At 40.7% G+C, this 17507-nt stretch overlaps 3 protein-coding genes and 1 non-coding gene across 5 annotated transcripts; all 4 read right to left on the reverse strand.

The window, feature by feature from the left end:
• Positions 1 to 5065, reverse strand: rgs9bp (regulator of G protein signaling 9 binding protein). Its single transcript, XM_074693938.1, has 3 exons — positions 4788 to 5065; positions 1570 to 1876; positions 1 to 377 (listed from the first exon to the last, which is right to left on the reverse strand). The coding sequence occupies exons 1-3, from the start codon at positions 4881 to 4883 to the stop codon at positions 1 to 3; spliced, it is 780 nt and encodes a 259-aa protein (XP_074550039.1). The 5' UTR covers positions 4884 to 5065.
• A 690-nt stretch (positions 5066 to 5755) lies between these two features.
• On the reverse strand, positions 5756 to 13950 carry LOC141807715 (kinesin-like protein KIF20A). Of its 2 annotated transcripts, none has more exons than XM_074693890.1 (18): positions 13608 to 13950; positions 13290 to 13385; positions 10775 to 10894; positions 10555 to 10693; positions 10294 to 10478; positions 10081 to 10174; positions 9745 to 9915; positions 9534 to 9645; positions 9390 to 9452; positions 8949 to 9095; positions 8693 to 8858; positions 8434 to 8613; positions 7202 to 7341; positions 6896 to 7061; positions 6568 to 6688; positions 6401 to 6468; positions 6200 to 6319; positions 5756 to 6092 (listed from the first exon to the last, which is right to left on the reverse strand). In XM_074693890.1, the coding sequence occupies exons 1-18, from the start codon at positions 13707 to 13709 to the stop codon at positions 5877 to 5879; spliced, it is 2406 nt and encodes an 801-aa protein (XP_074549991.1). In that variant the 5' UTR covers positions 13710 to 13950; the 3' UTR covers positions 5756 to 5876. The 2 variants fall into 2 exon arrangements, with proteins under 2 accessions (XP_074549991.1, XP_074549990.1); XM_074693889.1 differs by having other exon boundaries at positions 6401 to 6471; positions 13608 to 13949.
• A 1068-nt stretch (positions 13951 to 15018) lies between these two features.
• On the reverse strand, positions 15019 to 16876 carry rps20 (ribosomal protein S20). Its single transcript, XM_074693891.1, has 4 exons — positions 16719 to 16876; positions 15708 to 15807; positions 15460 to 15533; positions 15019 to 15243 (listed from the first exon to the last, which is right to left on the reverse strand). Exons 1-4 carry the CDS (start codon positions 16719 to 16721, stop codon positions 15061 to 15063), a joined length of 360 nt encoding a protein of 119 aa, XP_074549992.1. The 5' UTR covers positions 16722 to 16876; the 3' UTR covers positions 15019 to 15060.
• Positions 15597 to 15665, reverse strand: LOC141807876 (small nucleolar RNA U54). The gene has a single exon (XR_012599873.1). It is a non-coding gene; the product is annotated as a small nucleolar RNA U54 (small nucleolar RNA).
• Positions 16877 to 17507: the final 631 nt, after the last annotated feature.

Here is a 17507-nt window from a genome sequence, read left to right on the forward strand (position 1 = left end):
TCAGGAAAAAAGAACAATACTGACAGACAGTGAAGCTGCCACTAAAACCACCACCAGCAGCAGTAAGAGCACAAAGATGGGGCTGCGCTGACACAGAGACCGCTGCTCAGGCTGCTCCTCGTCCACAGACATCAGAGCCAGTGACATGCTGTCTGAGCCGCTTAGCTGGTCCACCTGTTTGGGCCCACGAGGTTCCACCATCCAGCGCAGCACGTTCACCTTCATCTCCATGTCGTCGATCATGTGATCTATTCGGCTGATCTCCTTCTCCATGGTGCTGCGCTCTTGGATCTCCAGACCTGCAGGGAGGGAGGAGGTCTGAGCCTGGTTCAGGTCTGGCAGGCTGAGAGCCCGAGCTGCAACCTCACTGCCACCTCCTGGAAAAACGAGAATCATTAAATTATTGTAAAGACTTCTTGAGTCAGTTCCACGGGTTCAATGTGTTTTTTTATTGACACATAAATAGAGTAACTAACACAACAGACAAGTGATGAAGAAATCATCTATTTATATTGGTGAGGGAAGTGAAAATAACAGAAAGGCAACAATAATCATAAGAGAAAAATCATTTTTTGTAACCCTCCCCTCAATACACATCTCAGACTACTTTAATATTATCTGATTAAAGCTTTTTCACAAGCTTTAAGTTTATAAAGCTATAAAGTACCAAACATGGAGATAACCTCTAGGCTTGTTTAACAAGAGCAGCCACATTAAAAAATGAAAGAAGTCCTTCCTTTGCAAATTTATGGGACAAAGTTGTGAGTAGGATCGCTTCTACTTGGTTCCCAAAAAATTCCAGAAATGCAGGACCAGTGGTTGGCAGTAAAGCTCTGTAATGAAAAGCATCAAAGGACACATAGAGATGGGCTGTTTTCCAAGCTGCAAGTGCTCATAACTGCAGTTCCTTCAGTGTGAACTTGAGGCCAGCAGCAGAAACACTAGAAACCACATACTCAGCCATTCAAAAAGGCAAAATTACAGCAGAAATGAACATGTTCAAAGCCTGGTTAGAAAAATGGACACCACAGAAACTGCAGTTACGCTTTATCACTCGGCTCTGGAGGTTGTAGCTTAGGCCAGTCAATAAGTGCCCTTTAATTCCACTGTTACCAGACAGGCAGACAGAGAGACAGACTGTGGAGATGGCTTTGGTTTGCCCTGTTTATAGCTGTATTGAGATTTTAGATAGCAGCAATTGTGCAGAGAAGTGGCACTTTAACATGCACATCATCTCCTGCGGTATCTGAGAGAGACACCAGAATAAAGCTTTAACTCCCCTCTAACCCACATAAAACTCATTGTGGTGTTATTTTATTTTTTAAAGTCACATTTTGTCTTTTCATTGTTAAAGAACACGTGCTTTCACTGGAGAGCAACTGATTTACAGTCAGAGGTCCCAGAAAATAAGAAAACATTTAGCTCCATTAAGTTCCTCTGCTTTAGGAGCATTTCATTTAACGGAGTGTAGATCCCACTAAAGTCTGTTGTTTTAAGTCGATTTAAAGAGGTCAAAACTCAAATGACCACCATAATACCATCTCATTGCTGTTAGTCTGAGTAAGTCACCTTGTAAGCCGGTCTTCACCAGGTTTTTTGTGTTGGCCAGACAGAAAGTGTCTCCCATGTTGAACACCTTGCACATGTCAACATGGAGGAGTTCCAGGCTGGAGGAGAAGGCCACCCAGAGGAGCTCCATCTCCTTCCGCTGCTCCTCTGGGAGGCTCTTGTTCCTGAGGTGTGAGGTCAGGTGACTGCAGATGTCCACAGCCAACTTTTGGGCCTTCTCTCGTGTTTGTCTCAGCTCATCCCGAAGCTGCAAACTGTCTGTGGAGCCACCAACACACGAGGCCAGGTGATGGTAACACGCCACTACCTGTGTTAGAAGACGGAGGAGAGGAAGAGTTAGCTGTGCTCATAAAGAGCACAGAGCACCTGAAGCCAAGTGCTGAGAACTGAGACACATGTCGAGCTGCTTAGAGTTAATATGGCCATTATGTGTTCCAGTGTCCTTGACGTCAATGTATGTCAGGGAGGAGATTACCTAATGAACAATAAGTCGCCTGGGAGCTGCTGCGCTTCTAAAACTTAGACATGGATACTTTTCCATTTACAGACTGGAAGCAGAATCTGCATATTTCCAAAAATGTGACAACCCCAGGTTTTCAGTCTGTGCATATTCACATATAAAGCATGTCTCTGATCAAGTTTCCCTTGTACAATAAAAGACACTCCTTGAAGCGCAATAAATGATGTTTCTGGCATCTTTAAGTTCTTGTGTTTGTCTTTGACAGGCTAATATTGTTATTATAAAAGTGTCAAAGAATGACGTCTACAGAGAGGTTTTTTTGTTACAGAGGAGGACGATTCTTTTTCACACACAGATGTTACATCACTCTCTATAATCAGAGTGCATGACATTAACAAAACATCATTTTTCAGGCAAACTTTAAAATAGGTTTCTGTAAAGGTGGCCAATAGGTAATGACCACAAACGTGGGAGAGTTATCTTCACTAAACACATCTACTTAAACTTCTTATACAATAGAACTCAAACACAGGTTGATTAAACTTTAAAAAGATAACTCAGGCTGAAAACATCTAGATCATTCAGATGAACTTCATTCTTTGTGGACTTAAAGAGATGTTAAATCAAAGTGCCAAGTGAAGAAAATGTTCAAAACTGAAATACAAAGAGGTGGACAACCAATGAGGAGTAGCACCATGGTGCACAGAGTTGAGGTTGTGACACACCTAAAGAGAAAATGTTTAATCCTTCAGACATGTTTCTTTGTTAAAGATCCCTGATGTGACTAAACCAGGATAATGACAGTATCAGTGGAGGCACATAATTGAGGAAACGGAGCAACGTGCATTTAGATTTTAAAGTTTTATACATATCAGCCAAATTTAGCATCTGAAGCCTTAGCCATCTTGAATCATGGTCTGTCAGTGCACTCCCACAGCAGAGACCAGCTGGTCTCTGGCTATTTTGGGGCTGCTGGCTAAAAATTTTGGGAACTCCTGACCTAGGGGGTAGGTTGCTGCTTGAAAAAAACAATCAGTAGTACTGATTTCAGTACAGGTGCCATATCAGATGAGACTAAAAGAAAAATCATGGTTTGGGATTTTGAGATGGTCACCTCTGGCCACTCCCTAACTCTGTTCACTGTCCACACAGCCAATCAGATGCAGGGAAAAGGCAATCAGTGTTCAGAGGAATGATATGATATGGATGCTTTAACACTAACATTATGAAAATCTGTGAGTGATGCAATGTTTGATTTAACACAAAACAAAAAGGGAACAGAGAGCCATTGAGAGCTGATCTGAGCCAAATGATCTGTATCATGATAGACTACTGATTCTGACAACAGAGTGGTTCTGAGGAGACCTATGAAAGGACTGGATGGAGGGATGGTTTTGATTCAGCTAGATAATGCATATGTAGAGCACAGACCTTCAGTGGAGCAGCAGTTGCGTTTTTTGTATTGGGCCTACATTTTCATGGATTCAGTGGTTGAAGAAATACTAAAACCACATCAAAGCTGTAGAAAGTGTTTTTTTAAGTTGAATGTTATGCTAAACAGATATGACAAATAACCACATATCATGAAAAACAACCTGAAACAATATCTGGAAAGGTTCAGTTATGTATTGAGTGTTAGCTAAATACAAACGGATTGACAGGTATAGTTTTTATGAAAACATTGTGTATTTATGAATTTAATATCTAATCATGAATGATCTTTTCCTAGATAAGCCCAAGAATCTTGTACAATCAGAGCTTTAGAAAATGGAAAATCACATTTACCTAAAAACAATGATCAAACTTTATATACGCTCCTTTTTCTTGATGTTGTCTATGAACATGCGTGTAACCTTTGCTTTTAATTAGCTTTGGTTTGTCTGAGTCATATTTATCAATCATTTTCCTATATAGACTTTTTATACAGAAAATGTCTCATTTTGTGTTGCTCATGCACACTGAACAGAGATTATTTGATGGTGGGTACAGCTTTTTTGCTTTTGTTTTACCCTCCCATGTAAAGACTATGCCTATAAATAGACTAACTACACGCTGTTTAGAGTGAAAATACTGCAAAGAATTGTGGGTCAAACTACAGAAAACAGGCCTGTAATGCAGAATAAAGTCTGCACCTTTAACATAGACAGTAGAGGGTTATACAGATGCAGTGAAGCAAAGAAATCTTTTCAGTCAGAGTGCTTTTTCAGCTGCAGGGGGAAAATATGCTGTTGTGTCCTGTTTTGGTTTGGTCTGAGGAATAACACCACCAAATTCCTAAAAAATTATTAGATATGATGGTTTAGTCATTACAGCTGAAAATAAAAAATATATATGTTTTTCTTTGAATCAAACTTTGTAAACTCTTCTGTGAAGGACACAAATTTGCAAAAGAAGCGGAATAAGGGGAAAATTCAAGAAACATCACTTGACAACCAGCAAAGACCTTCTTCAAGAGAAACTTTTTAACAGCAAAGCTCAGCAGCACATAAAGTTTGTTATTGTTTTCTAGAACAGTCATAATGTGAGTACAATTTTTTGAGTGCTGTTTATCATTTGGGGATACTTTGCAGTTACAATCTGACTACATAAGAAACACACTGCCATATTTACCTCCTCCCAACTGTCAAACTAGGACACCAGGGCACAGGTATGAGGAAAAGGTCTCATGTCACATGATGTCAATATATTTTTTTGCAGTTGTTTTCTTGTTAAAAAGCTACAACATGGATAGAGCCAGTCAAAACTTGCAGCAGCTCACCTTCACCAGAGAATCCACCAGAGCTTTTCCATCAGCCAAAGCCTTCTCCGTGCCGACCGTGCATCCATCGCCCACCTTGTTGTTTACCAGCGGCATGAGGAGGACCGGTCCAGAGTCTCAGACTCACAGTAGACCAGATTCTCACCACTTCACTTCTCCGCCTGCCCCTGCTCCTCTTCGTCCCCTGGAAGATGCTTCATTCAGTAGCTGAAGGTAGAGACAGACTCAGTCCCAGAGCGACATGCTGCATCAGAAAGCCTCTCTCCACAGACTGAAGCAGAATCACAGGTGAACATGCTTCAAGGGCTGAAAAACATCACACAAAGAGCCAGAAATGTGGAGAAAGTGAGGAGGAAAAAGTGTAATAAACTGATGTAAGTCTTAAGCAAGGTGCTAATCCTGTGATTGACCCCTTTGGACTGACGCAGGCTTTCACCAACAGCTAATCTCATTAAGTATCACTGAGACCAGAGAGAGATGAGCAGCTGGCTGTCTCTGCCACAATGACCCATAACTGGGAGGAGGCTGCACTCTGCAGCAACACTGCACACTCTCTCCACTGGTTGACAAAACACAAAACAGTGTCATCATTAAAGTGGAAATACTCTTACATCTGATGAAAACCTTTGAATTTTATAACCAAGTCTAATAAGCAAACTGTGAATAGTAATGCACTTAAGGAAAAGGAAACGTTACACGTGATTTCTTTGTGCCATTGGGGCCTTTTGTGGTTTTCCCCTCAGGCTCCAGATAATGGACGGCCTCATTTGACCAGGTTGATTTGAGGTTCAGTGCTTTTGGAGCGTGACTTTGTATAGTGGTGAATTTGTATACAGCGGGAAAGCATTGCACGAGAAAAGAGACAATATCTGAGTGCGTTGTGGCCACATGACCTTGAAGCAATGGTGAACAGAAACAATGTTTCAAAAGGACAAATGCCTCAAAAGTTTCCACACCATAGATTTTATTAAAAGAAAACACATAAAATATTTCAAAAATCCAGCTGAGTAAAATAAAATATAAATACAGACTAATTGACTGCACAGTTTGTAGTTAAAACTTTAAAGAAGCCCTCATGATGCCCAGTTTTCACTGATGTGGGGTCTTGAGCGTCTTCCTGAGCGTTCGGCTGGTCGTTGTCTTGCGAGGAGAAGTCACAGCCTCCCTGATGTTTGCCAGCAGGCTGCGTTTGGTCTTTGGTTGCACAGGAGACTTCTGGGAGAGCTTTGAGAGTTCAGCTTTCAGTGAAGAAATCTCACGGTCTTTCTCGGCGTTCTGCCGCAGGACATCCTCCAAAGATTTGGCCTGGAAGAAAAACGAGGTGCACGGTCAAACTGCAGGACACAATAACTTCCTTCACTGTGCATAGATACAGTCAAATGTGTTTGGGTATTAATCTATTTATTTTTCACCTGATCATCAGCCTTTCTCTGCAGAGCCTCCAGGTCTGCAGATTTCTCCAGGAATCCATCTCTGACCTTCTGCAGAGTGCCGTTGAGCTCCATCAGCCGTCTCTCCAGACACAGAATCAACTGAACCAAATGTGGACAGAAATCTAAGCATGTGATAACGCAGGTGTGACTGATAGAGGATTCTTATTCTGTGCTCGTTACCTGTTGTTTATCCTCACACATTGTCTCCATGGCACATTTTTCTCTGTACAGTCGATTGCATCGTTCATCTGCTGTCAGGACGCAGTGAGATGTTGGTTTGGTGAGAAAAGCGCAAAATTTTACAAATCATATGGCAATGAACAGAAAACAGCCCACATAGTGCAAACCTGCTGAATCTGTCACAGTCTGTGTTTGAGTTTGGCGTGAAGGGCCCACTGGGGAAGCTGCACAGACTCCTCTGTCAGTTGACACCAAGGTCTCAAGCTCAGACACTTTACGTTTCAGGGTCTACACAGTAATTAATAAAACGTAAAGCTCAGTGGTAGAAACAGGGGATGATAGATTTAAAATGACAGTTTGTTGCTTCAAAGTACCTCAACATTAATCATACAGTGAAAACAGGACGAACACAGCCCTGACCCGAGACATCTGAGGTTATAGTATCTGAGGCTGTCTGTTATTCCTGATCCCTTCACAGCAGACTGAACGACAAACCTCTACTTTCTCTTGCTCAGCGATGAACTCATCCAGAGGTACGTAGTCATCCTCCAGGTTGTTCATGGCGCTCTGGTAGGCGTGCTCTTTGATTGCGTCTTTGTACATCTCAAACGTGTTCTCCAGCTTCTCCTGGTAGCTCTCCTTCAGCTTTTCAATCTCTTGACTAAAGTTCACATTTAAACCACATTTACTTTGAGATATGATTGCAGAAGGTTAACCAAATTTCAAAACAAAATAACAAAAATGGAATCTATCATTGAAGTGGTTTCTTCCTTTGTAATGCAAACTTAAAGTTGAAGTTACCTCCGCAGTTCTTCACTCTCCATGATCTGCTGTAACATGGCGTCTCCCATTTCCTTGCGGATCTCCATCTCCTGAACTAGATTTTTTCTCCGCTCAGCCAAAAGTTTTGTCTTTAGACTCTCAATCATACCTACAAGGTCCTGGAAGAGTTGGAAGTAAACATTGACTGGAGAAGATTTAGAAAAATCAAAGCAGCAGACTATAGAAAGCGCTGTGAATGAGTATTTAAATGCAGTGGTTCCTCAAACAACCATGCACCAACATGCTGATGTTAGAGCAGTGGTTTTAAAAGTGGGGGCTGCCAGGAGGCACTAGGGTGGCCTCAGAAAATTGGAGGAAAAGGAAAAAATAGAAACTGGTTGGGTTTTTTTTTATAACAATTTGTCCTGAACATGTAACTCGTAAAGTGCCGTAATTGTCGGATCCTTAAGTTTTTGATTGTACCTGACCACACCTCAGGTGACAGCTGCAGTGACATGACAATATCATGATCCATGCTGACCTGGTGGTTTGAACCTGTTAATAAGCTATCCAAAAAAATGAACTGAGCTTTGAGGCTCTTTCCCTGTCTAACTACTGACTACAAATAAGAAAGGAGTATCCCACATTGGCTGACAGAGCCCTGAAATGCCAAACTCTCTTTTGTAATAACCTACTTGTGAGTCTGACTTTTGCTGGCATTTTTTTATATTCTCTTATTCTTAACAAATGTTATAATTATTGAAAAGTGAATAAAAGTTTAGAAGTACATTCTTAAAGGTGACATTTCTTTTTATATTTTGTAGCATAGTCTGTTGGTTTCCAAAGGGGGTCTCCACCCAGAAGCAAATGTTATTTGGGGGGCCTTGGCAATAGTAAATTTTGGGAACCCCTGTGTTTGAGTGTTATGTACCAGATATCTGCATGAAGAGCAGCTAACAATCTGTCCTAGAACAAACATTTACACTAAGACACAAATCTGCTTGATACTGAGTCACTAAAGACTGTCAGTGGTTAGATTTCTTGACTTCCTGAATGCATCAGAAATAATGATCCACCTCCATTTAACAAACAAACAAACATTGAAAAAGTAGTTTCCTTCTCCTCTTGAGGCCAGACCTGACAAAGCTTGACTTTTGACTCTCTAACCTCAGAGACTAAAGATCAAAGCTGACTGAATCCGAGGGATTTTTAATGTACAACCTGAGAGAATCATAAAATAGTCTGATTTGGACCTATTAACTAAAGTCTACCTGCTGAGGCAGCACTGTCATGTCAGCCTCATCCTCCTCATCCAGCAGCTCGTCCTCAGACAGGTAGCTCTCCAGGGCCTGGCTGTCAATCATCCCGTTCTTCACCAGAGATTTCCCATCTCTGCCAACCAAACAGGGAGCCAGAGACTCCAGGTGTTTGTCTGGGATCACCTGAATCACCTGCAGACGATAGAGGTGCGTTAGAAGGTGAGAGGGAGCTGCTTCAGGTGCTCTGTGGCCACCATACACTCAGACTGACCTGCTTGGCGACTGCAGAGAACTTCATCACGTGCAGCGTCTCGTCGTAAGTGGAGGCACACTGGTTGATGTTGACGATCATTGAAGCTCGTCCTTTACCGCAGAAAACCGCCTGGAACAGCTTGGTGAGTTTACTCTCTCTGAAGGGAATGTAGCTGCTCTTCATCCTGGTGAGACAGAGGAAGCAGAACAAGAAGCAGGTTTCATGAACATCTGTAGAGGGTGACAGACACGTCAACATATCTTGCTACCTGTACCTGTCAGTCTGATTGTTTCGGAGCGCCGTGATGCATTTCCCCAGGATGAGCAAGGAGTTGTTGATGTTCCCTGCCTCCTTCAGTCTCTCGCCAAATGTTTTAGTTCTGTTGCATCTTTCTGAGCCGGCCAGGTCGCACAGAGAAAACCTGAAACAGAATTCACTTTATGACAGGGGATATCTGTGTTTACATTCTTTTTATGAAGCTGGAGATTAGAAAGTTTAAATTTCAGGCAGCAAATACAATTATTTACAATTTGCCCTCTACAGGAGCTGCTCTCCCTCTGTAACCAGTTGTCTGAAGGTTGTTGAACAGTTTATTTAATCTCTGATTTATTCTCGGTTTTATTTTTAATAAAAATTAGGTGGTCCACTCACTCCAGATGTTCAACGTGAGTCTGGATCTGCTCAGATAAAGGTAACGCTATAGTGCAATACGTACTCTGAGCTCCTTTTGACTGTGCTGCCGTCGATCTTCAGTAACTTTATGGTGAAAATGCTGTGGCTGTGGGGAGGAGAGCAGTGGGGAGTTTTGAACAGTAAATGAACAGATTCAAAGTAAATGTGCAATGAAACATCCCTCTACCTCCTGCTGGATGACTGGTTCATCTTTGTGGCTGCTGCACTTCTGTTCCTGTTTCCAAACTGAAGCAGTCTGCTGGCTTCGCTCAGAGTCTGGATGTTAATCCATCTCAGATCTAAAAAGCACAATCAAACATTATATGATCCATACTTATTTATGGCTTTAAAGCTCTGATGATTCTCGAACTCTGCAGGGGATAAAGTGAGGCTCTTACCTTTAACGTAAGCATTTCCAGCGCCATCGTCACACACTCTCAAAGAAGCACGTTTCTTAGATTTTGAACACAGTGAAGGCTGAAGCAGGTCATACACACATTCGTTGTAGACTTCAAAGAATGCAACCCACAAGGCGAACAGGGTGCAGTCTGATTGGTTGCTTGCTGATACTAAAGATGAATACACAGAGGAAAAGGTAGAGATGTAAAGAAGAGATACCGGAGGAAAAATGGATCATGTCACCTATCTGGTTACAATTGTTTTTACTTGTGAAAAAAAGCTCTACTCAACATTCAGAACAATATAAAGGAAACTATCAGCTTGATTTGGACTACCTGACTGGTTATAGCACAAAGCAGAGGTTGACAGAGCTGGACTGCAGCAGGATAAAGACTCTGGTCCGCTGCTGACTCTGAGCGAATCAGAATCCTGGATTGAAGCAGAGAAATACTGCATTTAAGTTTTATCTAAGGAAACGGTTTAGCTGTGATTTCATCTGTATTCTTATGGTGTCTGAACATTCAGAGAGGAAAGTGAAGTTCTCTCACATCTTTGGCTAAAGCGAACACAGCAGCTTTAGTGCTCCTCTCCTGCTTGACCTGCTCAGTGTCCAGTTGTTTTGCGTCATTCCTGAGGTGAGGTTTCAGGTCCATCGCTTCATACTGACGCCCGCTGATGTGGTGAAAGGTGGCGTCCAGCACTCGAAGGAGGATCCCTGGCTCTTTTTGACTTCCTGAAAGATTTTAAGCACACTTGTACGTGCAGGAAGTTAAGAGGCATTACTGAAACACTGCTGTTTGCATCTTCACCTTGGATAGTGTAGGTTTTCCCAGCGTTTGTGACTCCATAGCTGAATATCAGAGCATTTTCTCCATCCAAGAAATCAGATATTTGACCTTTGACAGTGTTTTCAAACAGCTCAGACTGGCTCGTCTCTGGACCAAAAACCTGAAATGAAACAAGAGGATATTCTTCTGTGTTAGGAGAAACATCCAGGTAAACAGCACAACGGTCTCAGAGGTCTCTGACCTGAGAAAAGGAGAATTTGTGGATCGACATGCCGATGCCTCTCTCGCTGCTCTTCAAGGTGGCAGAACCTTTTGGTGCGTTCAGGGTAACAGTCTGGCTGTTTTCAATCACTACACAGCCCTGAAAAAGAAGTAACAATGAATAAATTGCCTTGGACAAAGAAAAATAAATAAATAAGAGAAAGTTTTTTGGTGTTAAGCAAAACGTGGTGACAAACTGAATGTAGCAATAAATGTATGTGAAACTGGAAAAAATAAAAAGCAAGGTGCTTTAAAATCCAAGATGGAAGAGTAGAGGAGTGCCGTTTTATTTTCTTTCCCTTTTACTGCAGATTTATAATAGAAAGGAACTGGTATAAAATATGATGGCTGTAGCAAACATCTCAAAATATTATTACCTTATCTAAAAATAAAGGCAACTAAAATACACTTTTTAGCAGAGGTGACAATTTTTAACAGTATGTGCGAATTATAAATAGATGTTCAGGAGGCTCTTGCTAGTTTTCTCAATTCGACATAAACATTGATTTTAAGCTCCATTTCAAAGTTATTTTATCTGATAAAGACAGACTTGGTTTCTAACGGCAACTTTTATCGCTGCAAGCTCATCAAAATGTTTCAACATACTTAGCAAGTCGAACTAACCGTGTGCTAGCATTGCTACAACATGGAGTGTTGAAGCTAATAAATCATGACCTGTTGAGCTGAAAAATTCAACTGCAGAAAACTCATCTCGCAACAGAAATGTTTCATATTAAATATAGAAGCCCTCACAGATATACCACAAGAATAAATAACCCTTTATCGTGGAAAACGGACTTAATTTCACGCAATATAGCACGGATATGATGAATCAAAAGCGGGCGACCCGAAATCCCAACACTAGGGGGCGCACAATAGTATTGTAATAGTCAAAAAGTGGATACTAAAGAAAGTTTAAGTTAGAAACATGTTCATTATGTTCCCTCTTTATTTAGAGAAAACTGAAATGTGTTGTTTCAAATGACGTTTGTAAAGGCTAACAGTAATGTTAATAACATGTTTATAATCTGACCCTCTAGTGGGCGCTGTGGAGACTGGAGGGGGTTTAGGGAGAAGAGGAGAAGAAGAGCAGTGAGGGAGAGAGGGCAGACTTGGGCTGTGTCCGAAATGGCATACTAACGTACTACTCATACTAAGTATGACGTCAAAAATAGTATGTAGTGCGTTCACATTAAATAGTATGAAAAGATTGTGTGCGCGAGAAATACCCGGATGTATACTATATCGGTAAAAATTTTAAGTATGGGAGGTGGGCATACTAGTCGTACTGACACGCCCCATAATGCATTGCGAACCCCGTATTTATAAACGTAAATACAGAATGAGATGACAAGATGAGAAGCAACTAAAATGGACTTAGCTCTACAGGGAAACCTAAACGTAAGTACAAAGAAATAAAGTGCCTGAGGCGACGGACGGATCGTCTTCGGTGTCTGCGAGCAGTAAACATTTTTTTCACTTTTTGAAGAGTGATGAATCCGTCTTGAGACTGGTGTTAGCTAAAAATCATCCACTATCCCGTTTTCAAAATAAAAGCACCCGTTTATCTCCTTTAAGTTCTTTAACGCTTTTGTAAATTGGGCTCTTGTTTTGGAGCGAACCGGAAGTTTCTTCGATAGCATATTGGCGCTCTTAACAGAATGTCCGAAATGTCGAAATTAAATTTGTATCCGTGCGTTTTGTGGCCCAAATGACCACATTTTGGTTTTCTACGTGATGACTTTCTCGCATAAAATGTTCTTAAAACTTTCAAATGTGGCGAATCAACAGAGATATTTGATAGCCTGGTGTGCTTCCATAGACTTATGTGTGCTTCCAATTTTTGTCGTCGGAGGTTTTGAAATGCATCATGGGAAATCGAGTAGTATACTACGGTGTAAACGGTTGGCACTCTAATCATACTTTTAGTATGTAGTATACAGTATATACACAACGACCATGTACTATGTAGTATGTTAGTATGCCATTTCGGACACAGCCTTGCTCTTTTGGGTTGGTTCGGTACGTTGGAGAAGCTAACTAAAAGTTATGAGAAAGACCCAGAACGTGTTTGGACTGATTTATTCCTACACCTACACCCACGTCGCTTACAGTATGTTGGGCTCATAAAAAGACATTATTTAAAAATTCACACGATCCAAAAGAGCAAATTATAGGAAAATTACGCTTTACAGTAACAAGTACGATCACTAAAATTCATTGCAATGCAACAAGGAGAGAAACTAATTCAGATAGAGCTTTTTGTTTGTTGCTGCTTAAAAACAGAGTAAGCTTTGCAAATAAAAACAGACACCTCTGGGCTTTGGACAGCAGGGAGTTTGAAAAATCTAGAGAATAAACTTGATTATTCAAATTTTTAAAGAAGCAGGCTCCCTCTGTAGCACCTGTGGACCATTTGTGTATTTTTAAGGTTTTAAAAACACTTGATGCTCGTGGTATGCTATCAAGCCTTTATGACCCATCCAGTTCTGTACCTGTTCCTTGTTTTCAGACAGCTCCTCCTTGGAGAAAGGCCTGACTCTGAGGTAAACCCTCATGGTCTGCTGCTCTGCAACATCTGGAGCTTCAGCCTGCAGAGACCAACCATCAAGCCACCAAAAAGTCAGATCAACCAAAATAGGATCTAAACACACTGACTAAAAATTAGTCTTCAAGTCAGTGAACTGACTTTTTTTTTCTTTTAGTCATTGGTCTTATGACAAATATCTACACCAAAGCCTTTCAGTAAACCCAAAATGGGTCATTAAGTAGTAAGTTTAAAAACATTCAGCTAAAGAAAAAAAAAGCTTTACCTGTTGGGATGAGGAGCTGAAGGAAGGATCATTACACGTAATATCCATGTCCACAATCTCCATATTGTCTCTTTCATGGGTCAGATCAATAACTTCACTCATCTTCAGCTCCTAAGTGTCCCTTAATTCATGTGCCGATGTCTTCATACAAAAGTTCCCACCTAAAACTTAACCAGCCCCTATTTAAAAAAAAACAAAAAAAAAAAACAGACAGTTTCAAGGATGTTTTGTCTTTAGTTTGAGTACCGTGCGGACCTGCTGATGTTCTCCCACTGAAACCATCACAGAGCTCTTCATCAGGTTTAAGTGAGATCAGGTGTGAAGTCAAACAAATCAAAGCGCACAGCTTCAGACTCTGATCAGAGGTCACTGAGCTGAGAACAGTTCAGCTTCAGGTTTGATCAGGAAACACATGAGTGGTCTGTGTCCTGAAATCAGTTTGATGGTTTATGGTAGAGTTGTTTAGTCTGGGTTAAGACAAACACACCAATGAGTTGCGGTATGAATATTACATTGTAGCTTTTAAAATTTCAGGTGTTCTCATCATAATAGTGCTCTAATCTTAATGCACATGTCAGATTAAAGAGATACAGAAAAGATCCACATGGGCTGCACTCATAATCACCACAGGTTAATGAATAGTAAAGAGATCGTAGCATGATAGAGACTCACACCATATATATTTCCCCAAAGAGTAATTTTCAGCATAATCTGCTCTAGATAAAGGACAACAAGCAGTCATGTTTAAAATTATTCCCCCCCTTTAGGTGTCTTTCATTTACATGTTCAATAACATGCCATGATTTCTGACTCACAGGCACTTCTAAACTAGTTTTAAAAACATTAAAAAGAACCCTGACCCAAACATAAAAAATATGTTTCACCAGCAATTTAAGAAAGTCAGAAATGGACTTCTAGGCTCATGCTTAAACATTGCATTTTGGGGGTTTTAAACATGTTGGCCAATAATAGCCTCATGGTGAAGAGCCCCAATCTTGTGTTGAGTATAGATCGAACTTTGCAGAAGTAAAAAATTTCTGAAACCTAAATATGTTTTAATGATTATTCTTGTGAATCATTCTGATAATCTGAGACACCAATGCCAGATTTTCAGGGTTCTTGAGCCAAAATCAGTATTTTAGAGGTCTGGAAAAGTTTTTTTTTTTTTAATGTGCAATGAGTTGATGTAATTTTGTGGACTTGACTTGGCAGGATGAATCTACAGGTGGCATAATTCTGTAGCTACACCCAAATAAATTTTCTGTACTTCTGTTAGTTTTTTTTTCAGATGAGATAATTTCTAGCTCAGTGAGTGGGACTAGGATGTTTTCCACATCATTACCTTCTTTATATTATAAGTTATGCCTTTTATTTATGCTGTAAAATAAAGGACATGAGCCAACACACAGCATACGTTTCCTTATTTTTCTCTTTATTGGTTCATTTGTGTTGTTTATGCATCTGCAATGGTGACCTCCACTTCTACACCAGGCTCAATGCTAATGGAGGTGATCTGCTTGACGATCTCAGATGGGCTGTGCAGATCGATCAGGCGCTTGTGGATCCTCATCTGGAAGCGATCCCAGGTTTTGGATCCTTCACCACAGGGAGTCTTCCTGGTGGTGATACGCAGAGTCTGCAGGGGGAGGAGTAAATCACAGGTTAAGGCCAGACCAATGTGAAAATCCCCCAAATCTAAATCAAAAAGGCTTCTCAGCATCCACACACCTTTGTTTTCAATACAGGTGTAGATATTTCATAGTTCACTCTTCAACTCCCTTGTGTGTCTGCTTCTCTGAGATTACACCAGCTAACCTGAATACTTGTTGCACAGGTCTATTTATATCATTACCTTGGTTGGCATACGGACAGGTCCCTTGACCTTCAGGTTTTTCTCCTTGGCCCCACGGATCAGATCAGCACACACTGGGGAACACAAAAACCAACTTAAAGACCAAAAAACAAGAATTCTCTGCATGGCTTTGTGAAAGCTGCAGCTCAGAATAGCGTATATGGTCAACAGGGTGCATCAGGTATGAACTTTATCCTCATAGCTCAGATCTGTCTCATCCTCAGCCTTAAGTTAAGCTGGTGACACACCTTTCTCCAGAGACTTGACGTTGCGGCTGGTGAGAGTGATGCGGATGCGGTGGATGGCGACCTCGGTTTCAACAGGTGCCTTACCAGTGTCTTTGAAAGCCTGCAGGTGAGGAGAACCAAAATGTTATCGAGCGTTGAGATAAGACACCTGAGATTTTTTTTTTTTTTTACAGTGTAAACAGTAAAGGAAGTTTAAGGGCTAAAATTTTGAAGGCCTGCAAATGATTTAGGAACAAAGAGTATTCTTAAAGTGTTTTTATGGTTTCCTAAAATCATGGAAACAAAGACTTTGTGGCAAATGCTGATGGTACTGTTTTTATTTTTTAACAGCATTTTGAGGTTCTTAACATATGAACAAACAAACTTATCTTAAGTACATTTCAATGTACAACGTATTCTTAATGGCTGAACTTCAATTTATCTGTTTTGTTACTCAATGATTAAGGGATGATTATGGCCAAAACATGTCCTTAAGTTCACAAAACAGTTTCCTTGGAGTACATATTAGTTATTAACATTTAATTTAAAGAGGAAATCCGTTCAAAACACAATGAAGACATTTGGTCTAGAACTTTTTACATAGACATATTAAGCTTCATTTTTTATCCCGCATATGTCAAACGTATATCTTAACTCTAGTCAAAGTAAGTTAACACGGATTTATGCTTACGTCAAAGAATAATTTGTTAACCAGTTACACGCATGCAATGCAAACAGTATTCCGGTAATTTCCAATTAAAATAAATTGTTAAGATTAAACAAAACTTTGAAATAAGCATTAATAACCTCACTGTGAGTAAACTAGATTTGGATTCTGCCAGACTCCAGTTTGTGACTTTAATCTGTCTGTGGTGGGTGAGAGCTCCGAGGTTGGACGTCGACCCAACGCGACAAATGCTAAACGAGCTAGCCGACCACTAAATTTTAAACGACTAAGAGCACTTTTTCACGAATATAATACAAAAAAAGATAATAAAGATGAATAATATTTTATACTTCATTAGTACATACCATTGTGATTATTCCTGACCGACTTATTCGGGAGAAATTCAGACGAACAGCGGTGAGCCAGGAACGGACGCCACACTCGTGGTGAGCTGTTCACAGAAAGAACGAGTGGAAGCTGTTCATCCGGGTAAGTGCTTCTTCTTCTTCTTCTTCTTTGTTAATTTCCGGCAGTGTAGACGCGGCAAAGGCGTATTGCTGCCCTCCACTGGTCTTTTAGCGCAGGCTTATCAGCGCTTCAAATTCTTCCATACAGTCCGGTTGAGTAAAGAAAGTTAATGAGGGCTTCTGCCGACTCATGATGTTCCCAGCTGAGGAGTGACTTCAACGATCTGTCTTTAATGCCAGATGCTTCCAGGAATGCATACATGATTGATCTCTCTGAGTCATAGTTGTTGCATGCTGTTAGAGCATGAGTTACAGTTTCTACCTCTCCACAGGTGCATTTTCCATCAGGATGTTTACCAATCACTGCCAGCCCATGATTTAAAGTACAGTGCCCTATCCTCAGTCTTGTGATCACCACAGTTTCCTTTCTACCCATTTCAAATCGGGTGAGTGCTTTTTCTTCTTCTATTTGATATATTGGTAGTTGGCAACCAGCTTGAGGTGCACTATCGCCAACTAGTGGTTGAATTGTTTTATACACAGACACACGCACAGACGAGCGCGCCCAGATTACATACGCGTATCAAAACATATTTGTGTTTATCTGGTGTGTATTAATATATATATATATATATACACACACACACACACACACACAAAATTAAATTTAATATTTATTTATATATT

This window comes from Halichoeres trimaculatus, unplaced genomic scaffold, assembly GCF_033239565.1.
Source record: "Halichoeres trimaculatus isolate MK-OKI-2021-1 unplaced genomic scaffold, fHalTri1.1 fHalTri1_scaffold_18, whole genome shotgun sequence".
Lineage (NCBI taxonomy): Eukaryota > Metazoa > Chordata > Actinopteri > Labriformes > Labridae > Halichoeres > Halichoeres trimaculatus.